The sequence below is a fragment of the Ascaphus truei genome, chromosome 6 (genome assembly GCF_040206685.1).
Source record: "Ascaphus truei isolate aAscTru1 chromosome 6, aAscTru1.hap1, whole genome shotgun sequence".
In the NCBI taxonomy this organism is placed as follows: Eukaryota; Metazoa; Chordata; class Amphibia; order Anura; family Ascaphidae; genus Ascaphus; species Ascaphus truei.
Window position 1 is genome coordinate 4146660 of NC_134488.1, and position 27451 is coordinate 4174110.

Here is a 27451-nt window from a genome sequence, read left to right on the forward strand (position 1 = left end):
ATAAAGCTATGTGTTTCTAATATTTGAGTCAGAAGGTCAGTGGTACTGTTTTCTCTGTGAGTGGTGGTAGTATATGTGTCTAATATTGGAGTGTTTCAGAGGAAATGTCTTTGTGGATGAGCATTATATGTCCAATGCCTCACTGAAAGATGAATGAGAAGCATTTGGTCTTGGTATCTTTACAAGAACAGAGGGGCAATATTTATCTATAGCCTGGGTCCCCCGTTTTTCTCCTTACCTCCTGGGTGGCCGCATGTGATGGCGAGGATGGGTGCCGGCAATGTGCGGAGGGGGAGAGCTGCGGTAGGGAGGGCGTCAAGATACGACTCACATATACTACTGGGCGGAGGCCAGCAGGATATTTTTGATGTAACATGGCTCTCAGCTCATTGAAGCTGGCATCCAAATGCAGGATGTACGGCTGCTCCGAATCGGCATAGGCTAAGACAGGGGCTTCCATGAGGCTTTTCTTGAGCCCTGTGAATACCTTCTCGCAGGCGGACGTCCATTTGTCCCCGAACGGTGCTTGTGGAGGTGCGGCTTTTTGCTGTGGTTCTTTGGGGTAGATCTTCAACGGGTTATTTAAGACCTTAGGCTTGCTGGAGTAACCCGCTATGAATCTGCGGAAGTATCCGCAAAACCCCAGGAAGGATCGTAGTTCAATCATGTTATCTGGTCTATGCCAGTTCACTACGGCTTCGACCTTAGCAGGGTCGGTAGACACTCCTTCCGCAAACATTATGTCGCCCATATAGGTGACCGAAGTGTGGCAGAAGCAGCATTTATCCAGGAACAACTTCAGCCTTTCTTTTCCAAGGTGATCCAGAACCTTCAGAATGCGTTCTTCATGCTCCGCTAACGTTCTTCCGAACACAATGATATCATCTAGACAAGTAGCCGTGTGGGCACCAACAAGTCCCTGTTATCACCCTGGGCGGTCAATTTATTCACATCTACATATATTGTTCCTGGACACTGGATTCATTTATTGGGAGATTATTCTATTGGAGTTTGCTGAGGTGATGCACCAATATACCACACAGCCTATCATCTAGATAAACCAGACATTCCAAGGGATTCATATCACCTATGGTCTTTTCCATCAACTACTGGAATGTTGCAGGTGCACCACAAATGCCTTGGGGCATCTGGGTGAACTGGAAGAACCCGAGGGGGCAGACAAATACTGTCTTCTCCTGGTCTTCAGAGCTCATGCGTACCTGGTAGAATCCAGACCTCAGGTCCAGCATGTTGAACCACTGACTACCTGATAAGGCGCTGAGGATTTCCTCAATCCACAGTATGGTACATCTCCATCTCCTTCAGGACGTCCCTCATGTCCTCCACATCTCTGGGAGCTATGCGTCTGGAACACTCCCGGAATGGCATGGCATCATTCAGGCGGATCATGTGTTGGGCACTCTTACTGCAGCACACATCCATCTCACTGGTGGAGAACACCTCCCAGCCCTCTGCCAATTTGGCACTTGCCGTTTCTTGAACTCCACGAGTAAGGCCTAAGTCGAACTGCAATCCTGTAGGGGCTTCTTGTACGGTAACCGCGTTTACATGAGCAAAGGATTCTATCTGAGTAATTGGGTATATCCGACCCAGGGCTTGCCCGACGTCAAATCGTATAGTGTGGGGTGAGATGTTCTGAATGGCCAGCTTGAATCACAGAGGAAGTGCAGACTTCCACTCTTTCATTTCGGGTACCACCTTTGACCCTCTCTTGTTGTGATCTTCGGGTGTGGTATACCAGTCGGCCTCATTGCGTCCTGGGTAGTTAGGCACGGCGACCATGTGCTTCACTCACACTGGTGGAATCTGTCAACCCCTTCTCCAGGTTGAAGCACTGTCCGAACCTTTCTTGGGCAGAGATTCTCTGGCATTCCTCCTTGAATACGGGGTGAATCCATAGGAATGCTAGGGGTAATTCCCCTACTTCTTGCAGCTAGGCCTGTATCAGGGCCCTCACCACATCTGCATTGGTCCCCAATATAATGGGGGAGTTTGGATGTTCCCGGGGCTCGGGATATATCAAAGCTTCTACTTCCATGGGGTGGGATTTGTTATTATTAAGCTGCGGTATGTCCAACCGCACTTGAATCACACCATCAATGGGGTAGTCTTCACTGCTCAGGCCACACAATTTCATCTTTTCCGCCAACTGCATTGGCAGATGCTTGAGGTGCAGGTTGTAGAAGGGGCAGTAGATGATGGTCACTTGAGACCCAGTGTCCAGCAATGCGGAGGTGTAGATTCCCTCCACCAGGACTCTTATTATGGCCGCAGGTCTTACTCGAGTGCAGGCATCTGATGGGGTCTTCTCTTCAGGACTAGGCGCAGGGTCACTAGGCGAAATGACCTTCTTGGTGACAGTTGAAGCACCGGTTGCTTCGGGTCGCACTGAAACCAGAGTTAGGGGCCGATCTCCTGGGCGTTGAGGGGTCTGTCGTGAAGGACCCTGGGGGGTATTATCCTCAGAATTCTCCTTCACACTAATCCTCTTAGCTTACTCTCCCCTTTGGAGGATTCCCGAGCCATCTTGGGAGTCAGAAACTGCAAGATGACCTCTTACTCTTGTATTTGGTCCTTTAGGTCCTCAAAGTTAGGAGGGTCCTCTGTAGAAAGAGTACAGCAGATCTTGGCCACTAAAGAGTGGGTGAGCGATGATCCCCGCGGGAACTGCCTAGTTCTATAACCATACAGCTCAGCCACACGGATGACCTTCTTGTTGATCAGGGTCCACTGCACCAGCTGCAACGTCGCAGAAATTCGGATAATTTCTCCTTTTGCTTGAGGGCATGGAACCGAGCCAGCAACGTAATGGGATCGTCTTTAGTGCCATAGGCTCTGGTTAAAGCCCAAATCAGATCTTGGGCATCGGCCTCTTCATGGCACTCATGATACAATTGTACTATGTTGGCTGCTGGGGGCCGTAGACATTCCATGATTCTCTGTCTCTCACTGGCAAGATGTGTGCAGGGTGAGGTGTCTCCTTCTCTGCAACAGAAATAAATCGCCGGGTGAGCCCTTTTCAGAGAGGCGATCATCATGTCGCCGGCTACTCGCCAGTTTTGCGAATGTTGCTATCACAGGTATTCTGGGCTTTATGCATACCGTGATAGCAACGCTGTCAAAACTGGCGATTTAAACAGGGCGGTGATTTTGTTTTCCGGCTCTTAGTGTATAGGCCCCTTAGTATCTCTGATCAGAAGAGTGCGTAGAGGTATGTGTATTTTGTGCATAAATTATAGGTATGTAAACCTAATGTCAATATGTATTGCATTGCACATTACTATAGTATACCTGTTATGCAGCAGTTGTGGTTTATAAAAGTAATTGATTACTATCTTAAATGATTTTCAAAAAGCACCAAATTATTGCATATTTTGAACTGAAGCAGTTGACTCATCGGACCAGTCCTCTGGAATACTTTGTTCTGGTTGTTCCTCGGGAAGGAATGTGAAAAGACGTTTGCATGCTGACTGAAGCCCATATATCCCAAGGGCCATATAAACAGGCCACAGACAAAATTTACACAAAAGGCCTTGTGTCAATTTCACATAATGGATACAAGTAGGAGAAATCCAGACCTAGGCTGTCACCTTGACAACTCTATATACTTTCCTTAATGCAGCCCAAAGGTATGACAGGATTAGCTTTGGAAAGACCATATCATATCTAACTACAGTACCACTGCTTCTTTTTGGAACCACCATCAGCCAAGTGGGCAGCATGTGTATGTTAGGTTTTTTCTGCATTCTCTGTGTGTCCATGCATGTGAGGAAAGTTTAGCAGGGCAGTGTACAGTACATGTTAATGCAAGATGCTTGGACTACAGTTCTAGATGAAGATATGTCCTGATCCAGTGCCTGAGATAAAAATGTAATGGTAACTCTCTTTTTTAAATGCACAGTGCTGCTGTGCACACAGCTTGCACTATATAAATATTGCACAGTAATTGTGTAGTACCTCTTAATAGCTTGGGGACTGTCTGCTGGTAACTCAACACCTGAAAAAGCTAACCGCTTTTATTGTCGCTTGTGACATGACATGTCACAATGTAATTGAACCATTGATCTCAAATGATTTTGTACAAAGATAAACAAGAAAGTGCAATAGTTTAACTGCTTCATAAATAGCACTAACAGGCCCCTATTCAATATGCTGGGAAGCCGCTTCTCCATGTCAAGAAAGCTTTGATTCCCATCTGTTTCCCTGACAGCCGTTTCACAGCATATAGAATAGGCTCCATGGTGTGAGGATAATGCTGTAGCAGAAGTATGATGGTGCTAAGTATGACCACTACTTTTTAATCTGCAAATCTTAAATTCCACTTTTTTTTTTAATAAAATGGGTCTAAATTTTTAATGGCGCCCAATTTCTGTTTTTAATAGCCTAAACATGCCACAAACCTCCTAAAAACAAAGAGCTTTCCCCATCATAGGGCTTAACACTGTTCATCCAGAGGGGCCAGCAATGCATTGTTTCTCTGCTGGTTAAAAGGATTGCCCTTTAAGCAATGTACTATTACTTTCAACCACTCAGTGTTTATTTTTTTTATGCGGAGTGCAGCATGGGTCTTCTAAAGCAGCATTTCCTCAAAAAATGCATTGTGCATGTAGTTACATTATATACATTTTCACTAGCATATATTTGAGGTATATGCCTTTTGTATACACTCGCGTAACTATATAGGTGGGAAGGTTAATTTTACTCTTTCTCTGAATATAATAATGACATATGTGGGTTTTTGGTAAGTTGCTCTGAATTCTCTGGATATGATGCGTTCATGAAGCCCCCATGAGTATGAGGCTAACTTTATACCCTCTCTGTTGTGTCACAGGAGGCTTTGTCGGTGGTAAGTGACGACCAATCTCTTTTCGATTCCGCGTATGGGGCAACATCTCACCTTCCCAAACCTGACATGACTGCCTCAGGCAACCCAGACTATGGTCAACCCCACAAAATCAACCCACTTCCCCCCCAACAGGAGTGGATCAACCAGCCTTTGCGGGTCAACATCAAAAGGGAATATGAGCACATGAATGGATCCAGGTGAGAGAGAAACTCCAAGATCTGACTGTACCTATAGAAAAACCCCAATTGCTCTCTCCTGCTCTCTTTTTTTGATGTGTTTGTCTTTCTATCTCTCAAACAAAAGAAAAATAAGTGCATGCTCCATAGTGCAGATCAATTTCATTTATAAAAAGTTAGGATTAAAAACACTCACAATGTATACATTCTTTATAGCATGTAGATAATAACGTTACCACTTGGAGTGTAGCTGGAAGAAACAGAGGCGTACTGTACCAGATTAATTCTCCATAGTGGTCGTGAGTTATATTCAGAGCATTTCTCAATGTACCAAAGCCCAAAGGTATTATGTGGCTGCAAACACAAAACCTCCAACGATCCACACTTGTCTCCTCCATGCTGCTCAGCAGATCTGTTCACTGGTGGGCTGAACGCCAGCGCCACGATCACGGCTTAAGTATACATTGTGACTGTTTTTAATCCTGACCTTTATCAATCACTTTTTACTGTATAAATTAAATTGATCTGTACTATAGAGCACGTCCTTCTTTTTCTTGTGTTTACATTCTAGATCTTCCTGAAACTCTGTTTCCACTAGGAAGCTGCTATGTCTCTATTTGCTATCCCTACAAGTTGGTTATACAAACTTTTTCATTGGCTACTTGGATAACATCCCCTGAATCACTGACTTTTTACAGCTAAATACTCTTTGCACAGTTCACATTATGGTTTAAAATCATATTGTCATATATGTCATTTGTACACCCACCAGTAAGCACTGTGCCATGTAATATAATTTACACAGTTAAGTGATCATTGTATAGTATATGTAGCTTTGTAGTACAGCACATATCTTAGGCCTGGGACATAGTGCCTTTAACAGTGCGGAGGCGTGCTGAGGCTCAGGGAAAGCGGTGTTTTCCCTGGCCTAACACAGCGCGCCGTCAGGGGGCGGGACCAATGAGGACGAACCAGCTCCGTGACGTCACTGGCCCGCCCCCGGCACGTCCCCTGACGGCGCGCTGACTAAGGCCAGGGAAAGCACCTGCAGGTAACATGCCGAGGCCTAAGACATACTAATGAGCACACAGTAATATTTCCATTATATATATATATATATATATATACAGTGGTTGACAAATCACCAAAAAATCTACTCGCCACACAAAAAAATCTACTCGCCACCTAGTACCAAACGTGTGCTGCTTGGGCCACTATTTACTCGCCTGGGGGTTAAATCCACTCGCCCAGGGCGAGCAAATGTATAGGTTTGTCGAACACTGTATATATATATATATATATATATATATATATAAACATCACAGCTTGCACTCAATGTACTGGTTCAAATAGACAGGTGCTAATCTCAAATAATAGAAAAACAACATTACCATTCTCTCGTCCAGTAAAGAAAGACTGCACTCGGTTCAGTAATCATGAAAAACTGTATTGGGCATCTGAATAGAAAAGATAAGTCACCCAATCCGACGTTTCGGTCCTGGAATAGGACCTTACTCAAGGGGGTACCGAAACATTGGATTGGGTGACTTATCTTTTCTATTCAGATGCCCAATAGAGTTTTCATGATTACTGAACCGAGTGCAGTCTTTCTTTATCGGACGAGAGAATGGTAATGTTGTTTTTCTATATATATATCTATATATATATATAGATATATATATATATATATAGATATATATATAGAAAAACAACATTACCATTCTCTCGTCCGATAAAGAAAGACTGCACTCGGTTCAGTAATATATATATATATATATATATATATATCACACTTATTAAGGTTATGGTGGGTAAAAAAAGTGACAAAAACCCTCCACAGTAAAGCATATAGCAACTGTAAATATTACTGTATGTTCATTTGCATGTCTTAGACAGGTCTGCAACCCTGTCTTTCTCCATTATACATAGCACTTACACTGCAGCAAGGGATTCTGGGAAATGACATGCAAATGAGCACACAGTGCCACCTTTTATCTCAAGCTCCTATTACAGAGCAGCCTTAAGCCAATGCATGCATCTTTAAACACACCTTTTAAGCAAAGGCTGGGGTAAGATGCAAAGCCAGTAAACCCACTCACAGACATGTTTCAACCTTTATGGGTATCATCATTGTGAGGTTGGTTGCTGGCTCTGCTGGTTTGAGATTAAGAGTAGGCATTCACCACACTTATTAAGGTTATGGTGGGTAAACAAAAGTGACAAAAACCCTCCATAGTAAAGCATATAGCAACTGTAAATATTACTGTATGTTCATTTGCATGTCTTAGACAGGTCTGCAACTATTTACAGTGTTCGACAAACCTATACATTTGCTCGCCCCGGGCGAGTGGATTTAACATCGTGGCGAGCTCCTATTGGCCCAAGCAGCACACGTTTGGTACTAGGTGGCGAGTAGATTTTTTTGTGTGGCGAGTAGATTTTTTGGTGATTTGTCGACCACTGTATATATATATATATATATATATATATACATATGCACACATATGTGTGTATATATATATGTGTGTATATATATATATATATATATGTATATGTATGTATATATGTATATGTGAAACTGTACATATATGAAACTGTACATAATACCGTGCTCCTCCCTATAGAAGTTTGCTGCTGGTAAAAAGATAGGCCTTACATATAGAAAAACAAAAAGAACGATTCCTGCGCTCCTACCAATTAGGCTAAAATAAAATAATGATCTCATGAAGAAGGGCAATTTTGTTAAACCCTTTGGCCAAAGCATTTATAAGTCTGCATGCCATGTCAAGGCATACCCGTATGCAGGTACCTAAACTGAATATATGTAATAATTGTCCCATGGACTAGTGATAAAATGTGACAACGTCCTGAAGGGGTTAAATAAAGCATATCTTTAGCTTATGTGAGTAGTGCAAATAAAAACTGGCCAAAGCCAGTATCATAGTTCCTTACTGTAGAGGTAAACTGTGGGTGCACAAATTCCCTGGTGTGAATATGATAAAACTTACACATATTTCTCTCTGTTAGCCTTATATGTTCACCTACTCTTCAATGGAAGTTGTTGTCCAGACTGACACTGGGGTGTATTGTACCTGCACTAACTGGAAAATTGGTAGGGGCTCTGTAACTGCTATGTAAAGCAGATGAGCCAATAAACCTACCCCTATAATGTTTCAGAGATACTATATTAAAATGCCCTTAGGGAGTATGCAGCAAGGAAAAGGATTGCCTAATATTTGTGAGAAACTGTACATAATACCGCGCTCCTCCCTATAGAAGTTTGCTGCTGGTAAAAAGATAGGCCTTACATATAGAAAAACAAAAAGAACTATTCCTGCGCTCCTACCAATTAGGCTAAGATAAAATAATGATCACGTGAAAAAGGATAATTTTGTTAAACCCTTTGGCCAAAGCGTTTGTAAGCCTGCATGCCACATCAAGGCATACCCTATGCAGGTACCTACACTGAATATATGTAATAATTGTCCCATGGACTAGTGATAAAATGTGACAACGTCCTGAAGGGGTTAAATAAAGCATATGCTTATGTGAGTAGTGCAAATAAAAACTGCTATGTAAAGCAGATGAGCCTAAGGGTTTATAAAATTACCCTTTTTCATGAGATCATTATTTTATTTTAGCCTAATTGGTAGGAGCGCAGGAATCATTCTTTTATATATATATATATATATATATATATATATATATATATATATATATATATATATATATATATATATATATATATATATATATATATATATGAGATGGCTTAGTGAGTGGCTCAGGTTCAATTCCTGGTGTCAGCTCCTTGTAACCTTGGGCAAGTAACTTTATCTCCCTGTGCCTCAAGCACCAAAAATAGATTGTAAGCTCTATGGGCAGGGACCTGTGCCTGCAAAATGTCTCTGTAAAGCACTACATAAAACTAGCAGCGCTATACAAATACATGTGTATACATGTGTATACTGTACATGTGTATATATGTGTGTATATGTATACTGTATGTATGTTACACAGTATATTGCTTCATGTGCTTGTCAATTAGAATATTTTTAATATAGTTTTCCATTATTTTTTTCCTGCTTATTTTTGTTAAAGCTCAGAAGCTTAATTTAATTAGAGCAGCTGGGGAATTGATTCCTCTTTCATTTATGTACCCCTATCTTTTGGCTCTTGTCTATGAACTATCTATTTATTTGTGCTGCATGAATAATAATGCTGTATCCTCTAACTACCTAGCATAAATTCTGGTATTACAACTTACCACTCACCTATTTTTTGTATATATCTATTTAAAGTCGTAGCCATTGCCTTCTCTTTTTTATTTAATTTGTTTTGTTAAATGAATCGGCTTTCTGCCAGTGGTACAATGAGTTTCTGCATTAATAAATAGACTTATCTGAACAAGATATATTATGAACTTAAACAAGTGCACATGTGTTGTCATGAATGATGAAAAACTCAGCCTTCAAGAGTACTCTAAACATAAGCCTTTGTTTTCTACATGTAAGTGACTCAAGCAGGTGGGGTTGAAAACACAGAGCCATGGGTACCAAAGAGAACTCATCTGACTCCACAGTCTTGTCGCTAACCTACTGTAGTCTCAATGTGTAGCCTCTTTACCCAGCCCAGCTGCTAATTTGTCACACTCAGGGAGCTACACAGAACACTGTGAGCCACTAGTACCAGACAACTTGAGGGCAGGTGACTTTGTGCATCCAGAGACACAATAAAGCTGCTTAGGCTCCAATGTATTCAAAGCAGCAGATATCCAAAAGACCTATATACAATGTTAGAGGAACAAAAGAGAAAATCAATAAAGAGCATATGGATTGCACGGTCTGTGCATTTCATCATGTATGTGTGTGAGCTATTACATTATGAATGTATTAAAGGAAACAGGAAAAATTACCTTTTATATCTATCATCTAGGGTGAGGACAATAACTATTTTGTTCTGTTTTTCTGGAACTTGATTGATATTATTACTATTCTTTTAAATTCTGAAATAAAACCTAAAATAAAAATAATTTTTCGTGCGTGTGAAATGTCAAACTTTGTGACGAAAGTTTGCAGGGTTTTTCATTCACAAACTCAGAAGTTCACCCAGTTTATATATGTCTAAATTAACTTTTGATTTTGAACCTGGGAACCTGCTTAATCTTTCTTTATATTATTCTATCTATATATCTATCTACAGTACATGTATCTATCTACTTATCTATCCATCACCTACTGTACATAACAATATCTACTTTCAACTGTATACTGGTGAACGAGAAGGGGTTTATACCCAATGCAATGGATTGGTCATTTTTGTTTATTTAATCCGCACTAAATAGATTTAGATATGACTGTGGCCAGAAGGGCTAACCCTTGGTCAGTAATGGGTTAAGGCAGAGGTTCTCAACTCCAGTCCTAGAGACTCCCCAACAGGACAGGTTTTAAGGATATCCCAGCTTGAGCACAGGTGGCTCAATCAGGGCTCAGTCTTCGACTGAGCTACTGATTGAGCCACCTGTGCTGAAGCAGGGGTATCCTGAAAACCTGTCTTATTTGGGGTCTTGAGGACTGGAGTTGAAAACCCCTGGTTTAAGTGTTTTGTGTGTGACAGGAGGGCTGGGGTGCTGTTCTTGGCAAGGGAAGGAGTGGAGATTAGAAAGGCTGTGGAATAAAAGGAAGTGTGAGCTAGAAGCTCACCCCTTTCCTTTGTTGCTCCTACGGTGATTCCCTCACTCCCTTCTTGGGGTTTTTTATTTTTAGGTTTGTAGTTTTCATTAAAGACTTTTTTAACCTTCATATCTGGTGAGCTCCCCAACTTCTTTTCATAGCAAGCGGTAGTCCACTCGATCATTTTTTGTTTATAATATTCAGGAATACCTAATGGAAAAAAAAATTATTAGTAATAGTCAGCATGGATTTATGAAGGATAGATCATGCCAAACTAACCTTATTTGTTTCTTTGAGGAGGTAAGTAGGAATTTAGATCAGGGTAATGCAGTTGATGTGGTCTACTTAGATTTTGCAAAAGCTGTTGATACGGCTCCATACAAGAGGTTGGTGTACAAAATAAAGAAAGTTGGACTCAGTAATAATGTATGCACCTGGATTGAAAACTGGTTGAAGGATAGACAACAGAGGGTTGTCATAAATTGAACTTTTTCAGGTTGGGCTAAAGTCGTGAGCAGAGTACCTCAGGGATCGGTACTGGGACCCCTGCTTTTTAACTTGTTTATAAATCACCTTGAGGTTGGCATCGAGAGCAAAGTCTCCATCTTTGCTGATGATATTAAATTGTGTAAGGTAGTAGAATCAGAGCAGGAGAATTTGGAGAGACTGGAAACATAGGCAGGTAAATGGCAGATGAGGCTCGGGATGCCCCGTGGACGGAAAATTTGAATTGACCAATGGGAAACGCGCTGACATTGTGCTGCTTCCCCCAGTCAACCCATTGCCACCTACTGGGCAGGCTCCACTGAGTCTGGCAAACCAAAGGGTCCTCCCCGCAGTGGGTCTCTGTTCTCCGGACCCAGTACTCTACCCTGCCCCCGCCACTTAGCATACCAATACCTCTCAACATCCTGTCTCCTCTTTAAACTCCGATGTCTATCCAGACTTCCCGGCACCTATATGAATGCCCGGGCTGACTGAATAGACATTTATAGTAAATGCACCAACCATTATAAAACATATTTTAATACATGTTATAACTTGGGGAGATATGGATAGAAAATCCAGGGCACTTCGGATTTTGTAAATGAATTGAATCTGTCAAAAGGCACAACGTTTTGAACTGCACAGAGTTCTTTCTCAAGTGACTGGCTCTTGGTAAAGAACTCTGTGCAGTTCGAAACGTCGTGCCTTTTGACAGATTAAATTCAATTACAAAATCCGAAGTGCCCTGGATTTTCTATCCATACCTATACATAGGATCTCGTCTGACATGTTTTCTCTGAACTGTGGTGCACCGGTATTAAAACGCAAGTATTTTGCTTCCTTCTTTGACTAATGGTGTGCAACACAGAATCTTCTCTTTTTGTATAACTTGGGGAGACCCATATCTATGCATAGGAGTGGGCTAGAAAACCAGGAGTCTGGGGGACACTGGGCAGCCCTGGGGTAATACAACCCGCGTACCGGCAAATCATGCCTGTTCGCCAGGGAGAATTAGGGGACTACTGGTAATTTTGGCTCCCAAACTCCTGCAAACAAAATAATTTCATTTCTACCCAAATATCTCACCTAAAACTTACTCAAGAAGTTTCACCTTTCTGGGGCAAGGGGAACATGAAAAGTGGAAAAGCAGGGTACACTTTAACTTTTGCATGTTATGTTACCTGGCCCCTGGCTTATAGTGCTATGTAGCTGTCAGGGACCCCACGGTTTCAGTGGTAACCAGATGGGCTTAACCTTTATCGTATAGCCTGTACTGTCCCTTACATTTATGTGTACACAGGCAGCACTATAGAAATAAGCAATGAATAAGTGCTGAAATAGAAGGTTAAGTTCCTGTCATAACGTAAAGTCACTGTAAATGGTAACATGTGTGCCAAGAGATATGAATTGTAATTAATTACGTGTATGATGGGAGCTAGTATCTGTAAAATTGTACCTCTCATACACCCTGAAAACAGCTATCACTTATAGCCCCTAGGGATTGCAGAGAGATCTTTGGTCTGCTGCCTGGAAAAACAGTAGCCAAAGATGGAAACTTAAGTCCAAACATATGTTAGTCAACATCTTATATCCATTCTGCAGCGTCGGCGGCCTAGTACAGACATTCGGAAAAAATTATGAATGAACTGTTAACCCACTGGAGAGATCAGAAATGCAATACAGAGGAAAATTCAGCATTTCACTATCTGCAAAATAGCTCAGTTTTGTTACATGTGACAATAATAACTTGCTTTCACAAAATATTTAAAAGTGACTTGAACCATTGTGACCCTGAAAAGCTTATAATCTGACCGTCATTGCCTGCGACACAGTAGGATTGTCCCAGGTAAAAACTAAAGGATATTTAAAGCTTGCTCTAAAAAGGCAGTTTTGATGTTAAATTTGTTGCTAATAGTCATTTTTAACATAGCCATTGTAGTTTTAGTGGACCACAGTACTTTGCTCTATTTGCATCAGCTTGCAATTTCTGGTTACATGAAACCAGCGCAAGAGTTAGGATGGAGTTTGTCTCTTTTTGTCATTTTACTTAATAATAATAATAGCATGTTCTTGTATAGCACTGCCAGATTTACGTAGCGCTTTACAGAGACATTTTGCAGGCACAGGTCCCTGCCCCGCGGAGCTTACAATCTATTTTTTGGTGTCTGTGGCACAGGGAGACAGTGACTTGCCCAAGGTCACAAGGAGCTGGGAATTGAACCAGGTTCCACCGCTTCAAACTCGGTGCCAGTCAGTGTTTTTACTCACTGAGCCACTCCTACTTCTTTACTTCATTTATGTCTCAGGTAGTGAAGATATATCAGCCTAATCCATATGAAATGGAAAAATCTTTATTAAGACATTTCTTAACTCTGATTGAAACATGAATGGAAAGGATAGAACACGCAGGGTATTGCACCCCGATCCGGCATTAACTGCAATTCAAGTCAATGGTTGTGACTGCTAGATCAGGGACGTTACCTGCATCGTTTTTTGATGACAAAGCAAAATATGCAGCAAAGAGATACAAAATGAAAGCGGCACAATTTACTTCAACTTTGCTTTAAATTTCCCTTAATACTGTACATCACCCTCATGTTGGCATCATATCACAAACAATGTCTGTTCTCCTTTACACTTTTGAGATAAATCCTTCTCACTTTTTATTCTCTTTAATCACTTCCCTCCCATAAGGCCTCATCCATAGGGGAACGCGCTAGCTTCCGCACTTCTGCGCCTCCTCCTCCCGGCATCGCACTTCAAATACAAACTTGTTTGTATTGCGAAGCACCGCTCTCCCTGTAGCACATGTGCACATGCTAGCGCGCGCACTATGCACATATGCATTGGCGTCCTAGTGTTTGTTTCGGTGCGAGCTATGTAGCTCCTGCCGTATCCTTCACAATGGACCAAGCTTAAGGGGTAGCAAAATATTCCAAAGTAAACTTTCCATTCAAAAAGGAGGCCAGATTGAAATGTGATGTTATGCCTGGCCAGGGTATTATTGTACTTACTACAGAAACACGTTCCTCCTTTCTCCTATCACTCGCTTTGGTTATATATGGCCACATTTTGTTGATTCTGACTTTTTCTTTAGCACAAAACATTACCACCATCAACATCATTGTCAGCTACACACCAGATAAGAACATTTTTTAAGTACAACATTTCTCTTAAATTGCCCTTATTATCTTTACTTTCTCTCCTATTCTTTTAATATAGAGAGGAGTAGGATAACACAGTTAATAGTGCATCAAGTTCCCCTTTTCTCTTATTGTCATATGTGGGGATTATTCATGTACCAGGTAAAAACTGGGGTGAAAAAAACATCAATTAAACTCATTACAGAGTGAAATTATGTCAACCTTTACAGATCAGAGTGAAATGTTAAAAAGTAGATTAACAACTTAAATTTCACTTCCATATTCTGTCGTTTAGGGCCTTTTTCTATATCAGTGTGTTTGTTAACCTTATTCTATATCAACCTGAAGCAGCTGATTAGGTTGTTTTTAGCTTAAATGCCTTATTGCAGTCAATCGGGATTTTTGCCCGAAAACATCCCAAACAATCACTTTGACTGATATAGAATAAGCTTGGTATTATCATAGTAAGTGTATTTGATTGAAGATAGATCATGGTCCATTGACTTTAGTTATGTTAACCAAGCAGAAGGTTAAAAAATAAGCCCCTTATATCAAACAATCAATTTGGTGTATTTATTCTTTTCTTTAAAAAAAATGGTTTACCAATACCATATTTAACTTTGTGTTTATGGTGGTACTGTATAACAGAATATGCAGGTAGTGCATTATATGATATACAGATAATTTACAGCAGGGCTCTTCAACTTGTTCCCCATTTAAAGACTTAAAAATTATTATATTAAACATTTTGCAAGCATTTATCACATCTATATCATATACTTTTTATTTACATTACCTTAATTTACAAGTGAGTTTCAGTGTGAAAATTTAAGCTTAGCTGCCTAATCAACAAGTTTGAAATTATCAGGAGCAGAGAGTCCATTGGCTACATAAAGATCCTTTGTGGGCCACTAGCTGAAGAGCCCAGCAGTCCAGCATATACAGTAGGAATTGCCTATAAAAACATTTTACATTCTCAGTGTAGGTGAGTGGAAATGTAAGAGCAGAAATAAGGAAGAAACATACAAGCAAGTAGAAGTGGGAAGGAATCATAACTTGGCTCCATGTGCAGCTATAATCTATCTTTCCCTTCTTTCCCTACTATAGGGACATTGATAGTCTCCTATTAACAAACTCTAATTTTCTCTCGCAGGGAATCACCCGTGGACTGCAGCATCAACAAATGTAGCAAACTTATTGGCGGGTCAGAGAATAATGCAATGACTTATAACAGCTACATGGATGAGAAGAATGGTCCTCCCCCAAACATGATCACCAATGAGAGGAGAGTCATTGTGCCAGCAGGTATTCTATAGTGAGGACTATAACTAACTTCCATGCAAACAGGCATACATCAAAGCTATTAACAAGACTATTTGTATTTAGTCTAATTTACCATCATATGAGAACTAATATTCTTTGACTGTATAGTATTTCAAATAAATCTGCATTAGTTGTTAGCATTTATATATAGAGAGAAAGAGCTCTTTTAGTATACAAATTCTCATATATCTCCAGTATGCAAGGAACTAAGCAGGTCTCAGGAAAAACACACAGATTACAATCCAGCTTTATATATACATTTAACTCTAGAGCAGTCATTTTTGACCAGGGTTCCACGGAAGCCCACCCCTCTGGGGTACCGCGGCCGCCACGGGGTGAGAGCTGGGCCAACTCCGCCAGGTAGGTGTGTGTGTTGTAAGGGGGGAGAGTGTGAGAGGGGGAGGGGAGAGTGTAAGGAGAGAGGGGAGAGTTTAAGGTGTGAAGAGAGAAGGGGAGAGTGTAAGGGAACAACAGAGGGAAAGAGTGTAAGGGGGCAACAGAGAGGGAGGTAGTGAGTGGGGAAGAGAGGGGGAGAGTGTAAGGGGGAAGAGAGATGGGGGATGTGTAATGGGGAAGAGAGCTTAAAGGGAGAAGAGAGGAGGGTGAGTATGAGGTGAGAAAAGAGGGAGTGTAAGGGGAAAGCGGGGTAGAGAGCGAGGGACAGCATAAGGGGGAAGGGGAGAGCATAAGGGAGAAAGGGAGGGAGTGTAAGGGGGATCAGAAAAAGAGTGGAGTGTGAGAGGGGAAAAGAGAGAGAGATGGAGAAACAGGGGGGAAAGGGATGTGGGGAGAGGGATGGATGGGAGAGTACGAAGAGAGGTATGGGGGTGGGGGATGGAGTGGTTTAGGGTTACCCAGAATTTCACAATCTAATTGTAGGGCTCCTTAACCAAAAAAAGGTTGAAATCCACTGATCTTGATGGAACAAATGCTGATCACAACCTCATATCTCACAGTTCAGCACAGTTTATATTACTTATACTATAACTAGAGATGTGTAGCTCCATACCTGTTCAGGTTATTACAGTTCTTCTGAAAATGTTAAGACATGCACAAAACTGTATTTGAATGCTGCCGTGTTTTCGTTGACATGCAATGCAAAACATATGTACTTTTTTCCATTTGCTTGCCAGCGTTCAGAAAAAAAGGTTGGCTACATTTTCATAATTAAAGTTGTTTTCGGAGTAAGATATTGGTGTTTGCTGCTTTTGGTGAAGTTTGTTATTTTTGCAAATAACTATGAACAAGAATGCATGTGAATGCTTCGCACATCAAGCCACAGATAAAAGACAATAACCAATAGTTTCCCCCCTATGTATTGATTTATTTATTTATTTATAAAATATTTTACCAGGAAGTAATACATTGAGAGTTACCTCTCGTTTTCAAGTATGTCCTGGGCACAGAGTAAAACAAAATAATACATGGTTACAAATACAGTTACATAAATGAACAAGGTATACATTACATACAAGACATTGCATGCACAGTTAAAGAAAATATATATTACGAGCGTATGAAACAGTTACAGACCAGATTAAAGTGTGAGACAGCCTTAGATTTGAAAGAACTTAAGCTGGTGGTGGATATGAGAGTCTCTGGTAGGTTGTTCCAGTTTTGGGGTGCACGGAAGGAGAAGGAGGAACGTCCGGATACTTTGTTGAGTCTTGGGACCATGAATAGTCTTTTGGAGTCTGATCTCAGGTGATAGGTACTGCATGTGGTAGGGGTGAGGAGCTTGTTCAGGTAGCTGGGTAGCTTGCCCAGAAAGTATTTGAGGGTGAGACAGGAAAGGTGAACTTTGCGCCTAGACTCTAGTGATGACCAATCTAGTTCTTTGAGCATTTCGCAGTGATGTGTGTTGTAGTTGCATTGGAGAACAAAACGACAAATTGAATTGTAGAGGGTGTCAAGTTTGCTAAGGTGGGTTTGAGGAGCCGAGCCATATACTATGTCTCCATAGTCAATAATTGGCATTAGCATCTGCTGTGCAATACGCTTTCTGACCAGGAGACTTAGGGAGGATTTGTTCCTGTAAAGTACCCCTAGTTTGGTTGTCATGGTCTTGGTTGTCAGGGTATCAATGTGCATCCTGAATGTTAAGTGGGAGTCAAACCATAAGCCCAGGTATTTAAAACTAGTGACAGGTGTTAGGGTGGTTTTAGCGTTGGTTCTAATCAGGAGCTCAGTCACTGGAAGCTTTACAAATTTAGTCTTGGTCCCAAATACCATTGTTACCGTCTTGTCAGTGTTTAAAAACAGTTTGTTTTGGGAAATCCAGTTTTCGAGTCTCAAAAACTGACTGAAGTATGTGTTGAAGGTCAGAGAGGCTATGGCTGTGTGCATACAGGATTGTGTCATCTGCATACATGTGTATTGAGGCTTCCTTACAAGCTGTGGGAAGATCATTAATGAACACTGAGAAGAGTAGGGGCCCCAGAACAGAGCCTTGCGGGACACCACAGGTGATATTCAGGGGGTTGGAGTTAGAGCCTGAGATGGACACATGTTGGGATCTTCCTGATAGGTAGGACTGAAACCAGTTTAAAGCATGTTTCCCTATTCCAGAGCTCTGGAGTTTGTTAAGCAGGATAACATGATCAACTGTGTCAAAAGCCTTTGCAAAATCTAGCAATACTGCACCAGTGAGTTGTCCCCGTTCCATTCCACACTGGATTTCATTGCAAACTTTTAGCAGGGTAGTTACGGTGGAGTGTTTGGGACGAAACCCAGATTGGAATTGGCTAGGGAAATTTGTCTTGGTGTAGAAATCGCTTAATTGGGAGTGGACACATTTTTCCATAACTTTGGATAGAATTGGGAGAAGTGAGATTGGCCTGTAGTTTGAGACAGTGTTTTTGTCCCCACTTTTGAAGATTGGGACAACTCTGGCAGTTTTCCAGGTCTTAGGGATATGGCCTGCAAACAGGATAGAGTTGACTATGGACGCAATTGGTTTGGCAATGGCTGGGGCACCAAGTCGTAGGAACCTAGATTGTAGTAAGTCGGGTCCACATTGGCTGCTTAGTTTTAGTTTGAGGAGCGCTTGTGTAATCTCCTCTTCAGATACTGGGCTAAATTGAAAATTGTGGGCAGTGTTGGGAGGGGGTGGGACTGTAGGGATACTCCCAGGATGAGATTCATGTTTGGGGTTTGTGCTGCGTTTCGCTAATAAGTTAGTGGCACACCCCACAAAGTAATCATTGAATGCATTTGCAATGTCAGTGGGGTTTGTCAGAGTAATATCCCCCTTAGTGATATTACTTGGTTGTTGATGGTTAGGAGCCTGGAATATATTGTTGATAACCTTCCAGAAGTTAGCTGGGTTTGATGTATTTTGGTGGAGATTGTCAGAGTAATATTGTGCTTTTGCATACCTTGTTTGCCTTGTGCACACGTTCCGCAGGCATCTGTAGTGATTGAGATCCTTGGTAGTGCCAGTTACTTTGTAGCTTTTCCACAAGGCATCCCTGAACTGGTAGAGTGCTATAAGGTCAGGTGTAACCCATGGAAGGTGGGCACCCCGTACCCTTATTCTGCATAGTGGAGCATGGGTATCGCAGAGTTTTAAGAACTCGGATTGGAAATAGTCGAGCGCAGAATCAGGGTCGGGAATTAAATCGATTCTGTGCCATGGGCAGTTGGTAAGGTCATCCAGAAACTGTTGTGGGTTAAAGTTTTTAAATGTTCTAGTGAGGAGAACTTTAGGGCTTGAATGGGGCGGTTTAATTTTCCTTACACAGTACACTATTGCATGGTCACTGAAAATATCAGGAAGGATGCCAGAGGATTGGATTCTGCTGGGGTTTGAGGAGAGAATCCAGTCTAGCAAAGAATGGTTATGCGACTTCAGGTTTATTCGTGTGGGTTGGGAAATGAGTTGCGATAGGTTAAGTGACTTGAGTTGTATCTGGATTTTGTGGTTTTTAGGGTCAAGCCAATTGAAGTTGAAATCCCCTAGAACTAGCAGCTCACTCTTCTCATTCAGAGAGGAAATGGAGCCAAGAAATTGGGTGATATCAGTTAAGGATTGTAGAGGGGCTTTAGGGGGGCGGTAGATGCCAGCAAGCAAGATGGGCTTAGAAAAGGGGAGGCAGATTTTGCCAACTAGAGTTTCAAAAGAGGGTGGACTTGGTGGGCAATGTAACAGTGTAAATTGTAAGGTGTCTGCAATATAAAATAACACCCCTCCTCCTCTCTTTGACCTATCTCTCCTAAAAATGGAGTATCCCTGAATGGCGATATTTGCATCAGGGGTTTTAGAGGATAGCCATGTTTCTGTAAGAACGATGGCTTTGGGTTTATGCATAAGGCACCATGCCCTTAGTTCATCCAGTTTGGGCAGCAGGCTCCGGATGTTTATATGGGCGACAGATAGCCCTTTTTGGAATTTAAAGGTGGAATTCTCAGGGGCATGGGACAGAGCTGAAATGGGAGGACCTGGGTTAGTTTCAACATCACCTGCTAGAGAGAGTAATAGTATGAGTAGAAATTTGGGTAGTTGTTTGCAAGTTGTAGATTTGTGGTGTTTGCCATTTGAGTGTGCGGTGGTTGGTGTGCTGGTTTTTAGAGTTCTCCACCAACATTCAGTAGATAGTGCAAGGCTTTTGAGTAGTCCAGGGTGTATGGTGATGTTGGGTGTGGGCCAGGATGGAGGAGTTTGTAGTGGATAGAGGGAGTAACATCTCCATGAGGCCAGGAGAAAGAAAAAAGTTAGAAGACATAGCAGGTTCATGATGCCAGAGGTAGGCAGTGCTGCAAGGAGCTGTTGTGAGCAGAGTGAGTGTGTGCAGACTAAACAGCAGGGGTGGGCCTGTACCTTGTCAAGTGTTTTGCTGCATTGCAATGCTAGGGTCAATTCAGGGTTTCAGTGTTTTGTGCAGTCAGTTTTGGGAGAGGCTGCAGTGAAAGAAGTTGTAAAGGGGTGGGGGGTTAAACTATGCAGGCTAACAAGCTTGGGATCATAGTGCGATCTGAATAGCTTACCGTTTGTTATCTTGAGTAAAAGAGTGTGCAGAAAGAAGCAGTCCCCAGTCAAACTGTAGTCTAACTGTATTTATCACTTAAAAAGCTCACTTTACATGCCTCACTGCCTAATGCAGTTCCTGCCCAATGCAGCAAAGGTGTTAGTATTATACACAAAAAACAGTCACATGATCCTCCCCCTCCCCAATCAGTCAGCTTGTTCCATTTGGTCAATTAACAGCACAGAGTTAAGAGGAAACAAAAAAAAAAAAACTTTTTACATTCAAACATACTAACTTATATATCAATTCAACAAGGCCAGATTCAGTCTTATACAGAGGGTTTCAACATCAGGAACATACCTGTGAAGAGAATGCAATTAGATCCATGTCATATCAGCTGAGGTTATTGGTTATTGGTCTTGCATGAAGAAAGTGAGTATATTAACTATATATATATTAACTGTAGTCTAACTGTTTTTATCACTTAAAAAGCTCACTTTAAATGATACTGTATGTCACAATTTATTGTGGCTTAGTGTTGAAAAGAGATGTGCGAGCTCGCCGTCTTTCCATTCACTATATATTTTTTACAAATGTTTTGGTAATTTTACTACATTTCACGGTTAATTTTTTTTTTTGTGTTCGCACAACTGTAGTGTTGAAACTGCGTTAAGAGAGTCCTAAGCATCGATTCATTTACTACTAAATGATTGTTGCAGGACAGGGCTACTTGTAAAATTGTCTAATTGTCATCCTTACAATATATCTTTATTACAAAAACAGCTTGTTGTAGATAATACTAAATATTCAGTGTTGTGTATAGAATAAATCTAACACTCATCTAGTTTATATATCAAAAGACTAAAACAAGTAGACCAAGACCTCAAAAATGTATGTCTTCTGTGGTGTTTTTTTTACTTTGGAGATAGATGTCTGAAGACATATCCATAATTTACAGATCAGTGTTTTGTAAAGTATTTATACCACAGCCAAAATCATATTGTTCTATAGACAGAAACCAATTTGTTTCTCCGGAATAAGTCTTCAGTTGTTCCATTCTCTTAATGGCTAGATCCCACCTTGTGGAGTCAGGACCATGTGCGCCAGTGGCTGGAGTGGGCGATCAAAGAATATGGACTGATGGAAATTGATGCTGCCCCGTTTCAAAATATGGATGGCAAGGAACTGTGTAAAATGGGCAAAGAGGATTTCCTACGGAGCACATCTCTGTATAACACAGAAGTTTTACTTTCTCATCTCAGCTACCTCAGGGAAAGTAAGTGCCACCAAGTATACAGTAGTTTAAATATCCAGTACTTGCATTGGTCCTGAATAAATACTGATTCATTGTAGGTTGTGATAACTTTAACAGGATCAATATTCATTTTTTTCATAGATAGAATTATAATGTACAGAACTTTTGGAAAACTAATAGCTACTTCAAGTATACTAACAGTACATTTAAAGAAAACCCCTGCTTTGAAAACTCTGAACAATATAATATAATCTATAAATAACCTTAATTTGGTCCCTAAAAGATATCACAACCTTAATTGACACAGAAAAAAAAACCCATCAAACTATCCACAACCTTCTGCATAGCCACTCAGTGTTATGCAGTAACTCAATACGCAAGTCTCAAAATGTTTTCAGTAAATGAGCCCAGTAGGGGGTGGACTAAGAAAGATGAACAGATAACTCAGTCTTTGTTATCAAACCATGAGCAGTGGCTGGGAGTCAAGGAGCACTGCAACAGGAAACAGGGTTACTCTTGCCATGAATTCATACCACCTTCCTCTGCTTGCTGGTTTCTGGCCTTTTACCTCTGCTCTTTCCTTGTTTCCTGGGGCTGTTCCCAGCTTCACTTCTACTATTAGTGATTTTGCACTTTACTGCCCCACACAAGGAGAGCAGGAAATAACTTCACCCGCCTCCCCCTTCCTGAGGATAAAGCAGGCATCTGTATCCCATGTGTCAGATCTAACCAATGTCATATCCCGCTCAACCAATAATGACCCCTGACCTGCTTCCCACTGGGGTCACTGAGTAGTTTGACAGCAAATGCTTCTTGGTAGGTTGGTATCTTATGAATGAATTAACCCCTTTTGTTCAGTGATAAACAGTTTTGTAGTACAATTTTCTGAAGATTTTAAATGACAATTCTGAAGTTTTACTTTGAGATATTACATGTTCCATATTCAACTCTATTATAATACATCACTGTACGAGTTTGGTTACCATTTGACAGCCTCCTCCCTTATGAGCCAATCTCCCTTTAGTTGGTTTAATTAATTTTCACTTCAAACCCCCATTAAATCCTTCTCTTAGTGTTTAATGTGGCAGCAAGCTACTGGTCATATCACTGCTGCTTCAGTTCAAGAAGTAACTATCACAGTTTATGTCCCTGAGTGACATGATCAGTAACATGACATCTATCCTGTAATCTCTCATTTAAATGATAGGCTTTATAACCTTAAGGCTAAGGCCCCACTGCCTCAGACCACGCGCCCACACTGCAGACAGGCTGCGCGTGGAGAGGCACTTGAGGCTTTCTGCGGTCTGTAGGGAGCGGCGGCCAGGGGGCGTGGTTTGAGCAGAGTGCTACTCCCCCCCCTCCACCGCTCCCGTCCAATACACCCCCCCCCCCCCAGGGGGTGGCTGCAGCTGGGGTCGGTCTCCCGGGCTGCAGGAGGGTGCTACTGCCGGCTGAAAGGTAAGCAGCTCCCCCCCTACACATGCCCTCACAGCTGATCCCTCCGTCGACACACACACACCTCTCTTACCTTTTGGAGGCAGACGGCTCCAGCTCCCGCCGCTGATAGGCTCACCAGCGCACCACGTGACTCGTCACCGCTCGGGATCGCAATTCTCTTGCATCCCCTGGCGGCTGACGCGTCACAGCGCATAGTGAGCAGTGCAGCGAGGGGGGACTGGGACCGGCTCGGGAGGAAACCCCTGCAGGTGAGTAACGCGCACGCAGCTGCGCACACCGCCGGACGCAGCAGGACCAAAGCCTAAGAATCCTTACATCCATCCATGATCTATTCAGTCCCATAATGATGGGCTCAATGACATTTCTTCTGTCCTTCAACAATACATCTGTAGAGGTAACAATCTCCCCCCCCTATACCTGCATCTTAAACCCCATTATGCTGGCAGCAACAGAAAATCCTGTCCTAGAAGTGACTAGTATGTTAATACCATCTTTTTTCTGTTATGTAGGTAGCTCATCATTGGGATATACTGCTCCGCCACATACAGACCAGTCTTCACGAGTGACTGCCAAAGAGGGTAAATATTAATTATCTTTATAATAATATTAGTCCTCCCCTTCAGTATTGGAGAAGCGTGATGTACTACTAATGTTTTATTAATTCTTCCAGCATGTTTCAAGACCCTCCTACAAAATTCTTCAAAATCCATTTTAAATTGACACTATATATATATATATATACAGTGGTTGACAAATCACCAAAAAATCTACTCGCCACACAAAAAAATCTACTCGCCACCTAGTACCAAACGTGTGCTGCTTGGGCCAATATTTACTCGCCCGGGGGTTAAATCCACTCGCCTGGGGCGAGCAAATGTATAGGTTTGTCGAACACTGTATATATATATATATATATATATATATATATTTTTTTTTTTTTTTCCAGTATTTTCCTCTGAAATTGTGAATTTCTAAAAACTGTTTCATAACTCATTTCACTTTAGAACTGCTGCTGCATTATTTGCTTAGAACGAGACTTTACCCAGCAGACCAAAGTGCTTCTCCACCACACACTAAAAGTTAGCACTGGGGAAAACTGAGCTGATGTTAAAAGTAACAGTGAAGATGTTACATACACATTGTTGATTCTCATATTCTCTTTTACAAGCATCTCTGAATTTACTGCCTGAAACAAGGTAGAAACTGTATAGAAAATAATATCATTATCGTATACAGTACTGAACATGCTAGATACAGCATATAAATACACATAAAACAGCACACATTTATACAAAAATGAGAAACCGTTAAAATGCAAGATCTGCTACTATACCGGTACTGAACAGGGCTCACTGACAGTAAAGGGGTTAAACACAGTTTTGTTTTCTAAGCTAACACTTGAGCTTCTGGGAGCCTACGATATGGCCATCCAGGCAGATATTGTATTCACACTCTCTTTGCAGGTGTGGCCTTTGTCTGTCACATAATAGGCTCATGAGCTCAAGTGCCTCCTCACTCTGGTTTCTTCCAGACCTTCACCTGTATCTGCAGGAGCTCTCACTCCATGAATCAAGGTGCATTAGCAAGACAAAAACTAATCAGTGAGCTCTCTCTCCAGAGCTTTGATGGCCACTGACAAAAGGCTCCTTTGGCGTGTTCAAATTAGGCCCAAAAATACACTCTTACATACACATTAATTTTGTGCAGCCGTTCCTTTTGTTTTCCTCTCACTCTTTGTTACGACCTCCCACCCCCCCCCCCCACCCCCCCCCCCCCCCCCGCCTCTGTTTCTCTTCACCCATTTCACTCTGGCTTTCTTTTTTGTTGTCTTTCCGCTTTGCCCTTTTTGCTTAATCCTTCTTGGTTTTGGCGTCACTTGGGAATGACAGGTGCCTTGTGATGGGTGTCTTGGTGTATTACTTTTTACATCTGAGTTTTGTTTTGGTTTGATTTTTACCTGGTAAATTTGTTCCTGAAATGCAAAGGTAGACCTGTGTATCAAAAAAAAATGTCAAGCTTGCTGGACCACAAAAGGATTCTGCAGAGTGGAAAGGTACATTGACAGAGCTGTCTTTGGAGGTTCGATAAATGTATAGCAGTGTGCTTGGTAGGGGAGAAAATATAAAGGAAGAGGCAGGCGTTTACATTCTTAAAGTCAAAAGGGACGGATGCATCGTATCAGAATTATAAGGAATGTAACAAAAGTTGCAAAAGGGCAATCAGATTATCAAAAATGTAAAATTAGAAAAGAATTGTAAGAGAAAGAAAGATCAACCCCAAAAAGTTCTTTAAGTACACTATAACAAAAATATTAGAAAACAAAATATAGGCCCCTTTCAGTATGAGATGGGCAGGCAAATTATTGGAGGTAAGGAAAAAGCAGAGGTATTAAAATACATTCTGTTGTCTATGTATTTACCAAGGAGGAGTCAATTGCAAAAATATTGCAACAAGAGGAAGCCGCAAATTCTGTATTAATGAACAATTGGTTAACTGAGGATGAAGTGCATAGGTGGCTTGATAAAATGAATGTAAATAAAGCACCAGGCCCCAAAGGTTCTTATGGAGCTAAGATCAGTAATAGAGAAACCATTACATTTAATATTCAAGGACTCCATTTTCACAGGCTCAGTACCACAAGATTGGTGTAAAGCAGATATGGTGCCTATATTTAAAAAAACAAAAGAAAGGAGAATGACCACTACAAGGGAATTACAGAACTGTAAGCTTGACATCAATAGTGGGGAAGCTACTTGAAGGTTTAGTACGGGTTCATCATATTCAGAAATACCTAACGGATAACAAAATTATTAGTAATAGTCAGCATGGATTTATGAAGGATAGGTCATGCCAAATTAACCGTATTAGTTTCTTTGAGGAGGCAACTTGGAATTTAGACCAGGGTAATGCAGTTGATGTGGTCTACTTAGATTTTGCACAGGCTTTTGATACAGTTCCACACAAGAGGTTAGTGTACAAAATAAAGGAAATATTTTGACAGATATTTGCTCCTGAATTGAGAACTGGTTGAAGAAGAGACAACAGAGAGTTGTCATAAATGGATTCTTTTCAGGTTGGGCTAAAGTTATAAGTGGAATACCTCAAGGATCGGTACTGGGACCCCTGCTTTTAATATTGTTTATTAATGACCTTGAGGTTGGCAAAGAGAGCAAAGTCTCCATCTTTGCTAATGACACTAAATTGTGCAAAGTAGTAAAATCAGAGCAGGATGTAATTTCTCTCCAGAAGGTTTTGGATAGACTGGAAATTTGGACAGGTAAATGGGAGAAGAGGTTACATATAATGTTATGCATTATATATGTTATACATTTGGGAAACAAGAATAAACAGGCAACTTACACATTAAATAGGGCAAAATTAAGTAAATCTTTGATGGAGAAAAATTTAGGAGTGCTTGTAGACTGCAGGCTTATCGATAGTGTCCAATGTCAGGCAGTTTTTGCAAAGGGAAATAAGATCATATCTTGCCTTAAACAGGGTATGGATGGGAAGTAAACATAATTATGCCCCTGTATGAAGCATTAGAAAAAGGACACCTTGAATATGGAGTACAGTTTTGGGCACCACTCCATAAAAAGACATTGTGAAACTAAAAAAGTGTATAGAAGAGCCACCAAATTAATAAAGGGGATGGATAATCTGATTTATGAGTGGCCATCTCAAAAATTAGATGTCTACATTAGAAAAGAGGCATCTTAGAAATGATATGATAACTATATATTCAGGGTAAAAAACAAGAATCTTGTTCAAAATAACTATTCATTCAAAGGACAGTACAAACGACACAATGTCAGGTTGGAGGAAAAGAGATTTCACTAGAAACAAAGGAAAGGGTTCTTTAAAGTAAGGGCAGTTAAAATATGGAATACATTACCCATGGAGAGTGTGATGGCAGATACAATAAATATCTTCAAAAAAGTGATCTGTTTAGAAAGGAAAGGTAAACAGGGATATACCAAATAGGTAAACATGGGAATGATGTTGATACAGGCAGAAATCTGTATGCCATTATTGCAGTCAGGAAGGAATTGTTTTTTGCCCCTTATGTTTCACTTTGTTTTTCTGTTTGCCTTCCTCTGGATC

General features: G+C 41.2%; 1 protein-coding gene across 2 annotated transcripts in view; it reads left to right on the forward strand.

Moving 5' to 3' along the window:
• The window catches only part of FLI1 (Fli-1 proto-oncogene, ETS transcription factor), a 106990-nt gene that overhangs the window by 26563 nt on the left and 52976 nt on the right, over window positions 1–27451 (forward strand). For both annotated transcript variants that reach the window (XM_075603311.1, XM_075603313.1), the window contains 4 exons: window positions 4853–5064; window positions 15498–15649; window positions 21707–21910; window positions 23857–23925. In XM_075603311.1, the coding sequence (XP_075459426.1) occupies window positions 4853–5064; window positions 15498–15649; window positions 21707–21910; window positions 23857–23925 (637 nt within the window). The remainder of the gene's footprint in view (window positions 1–4852; window positions 5065–15497; window positions 15650–21706; window positions 21911–23856; window positions 23926–27451) is intronic.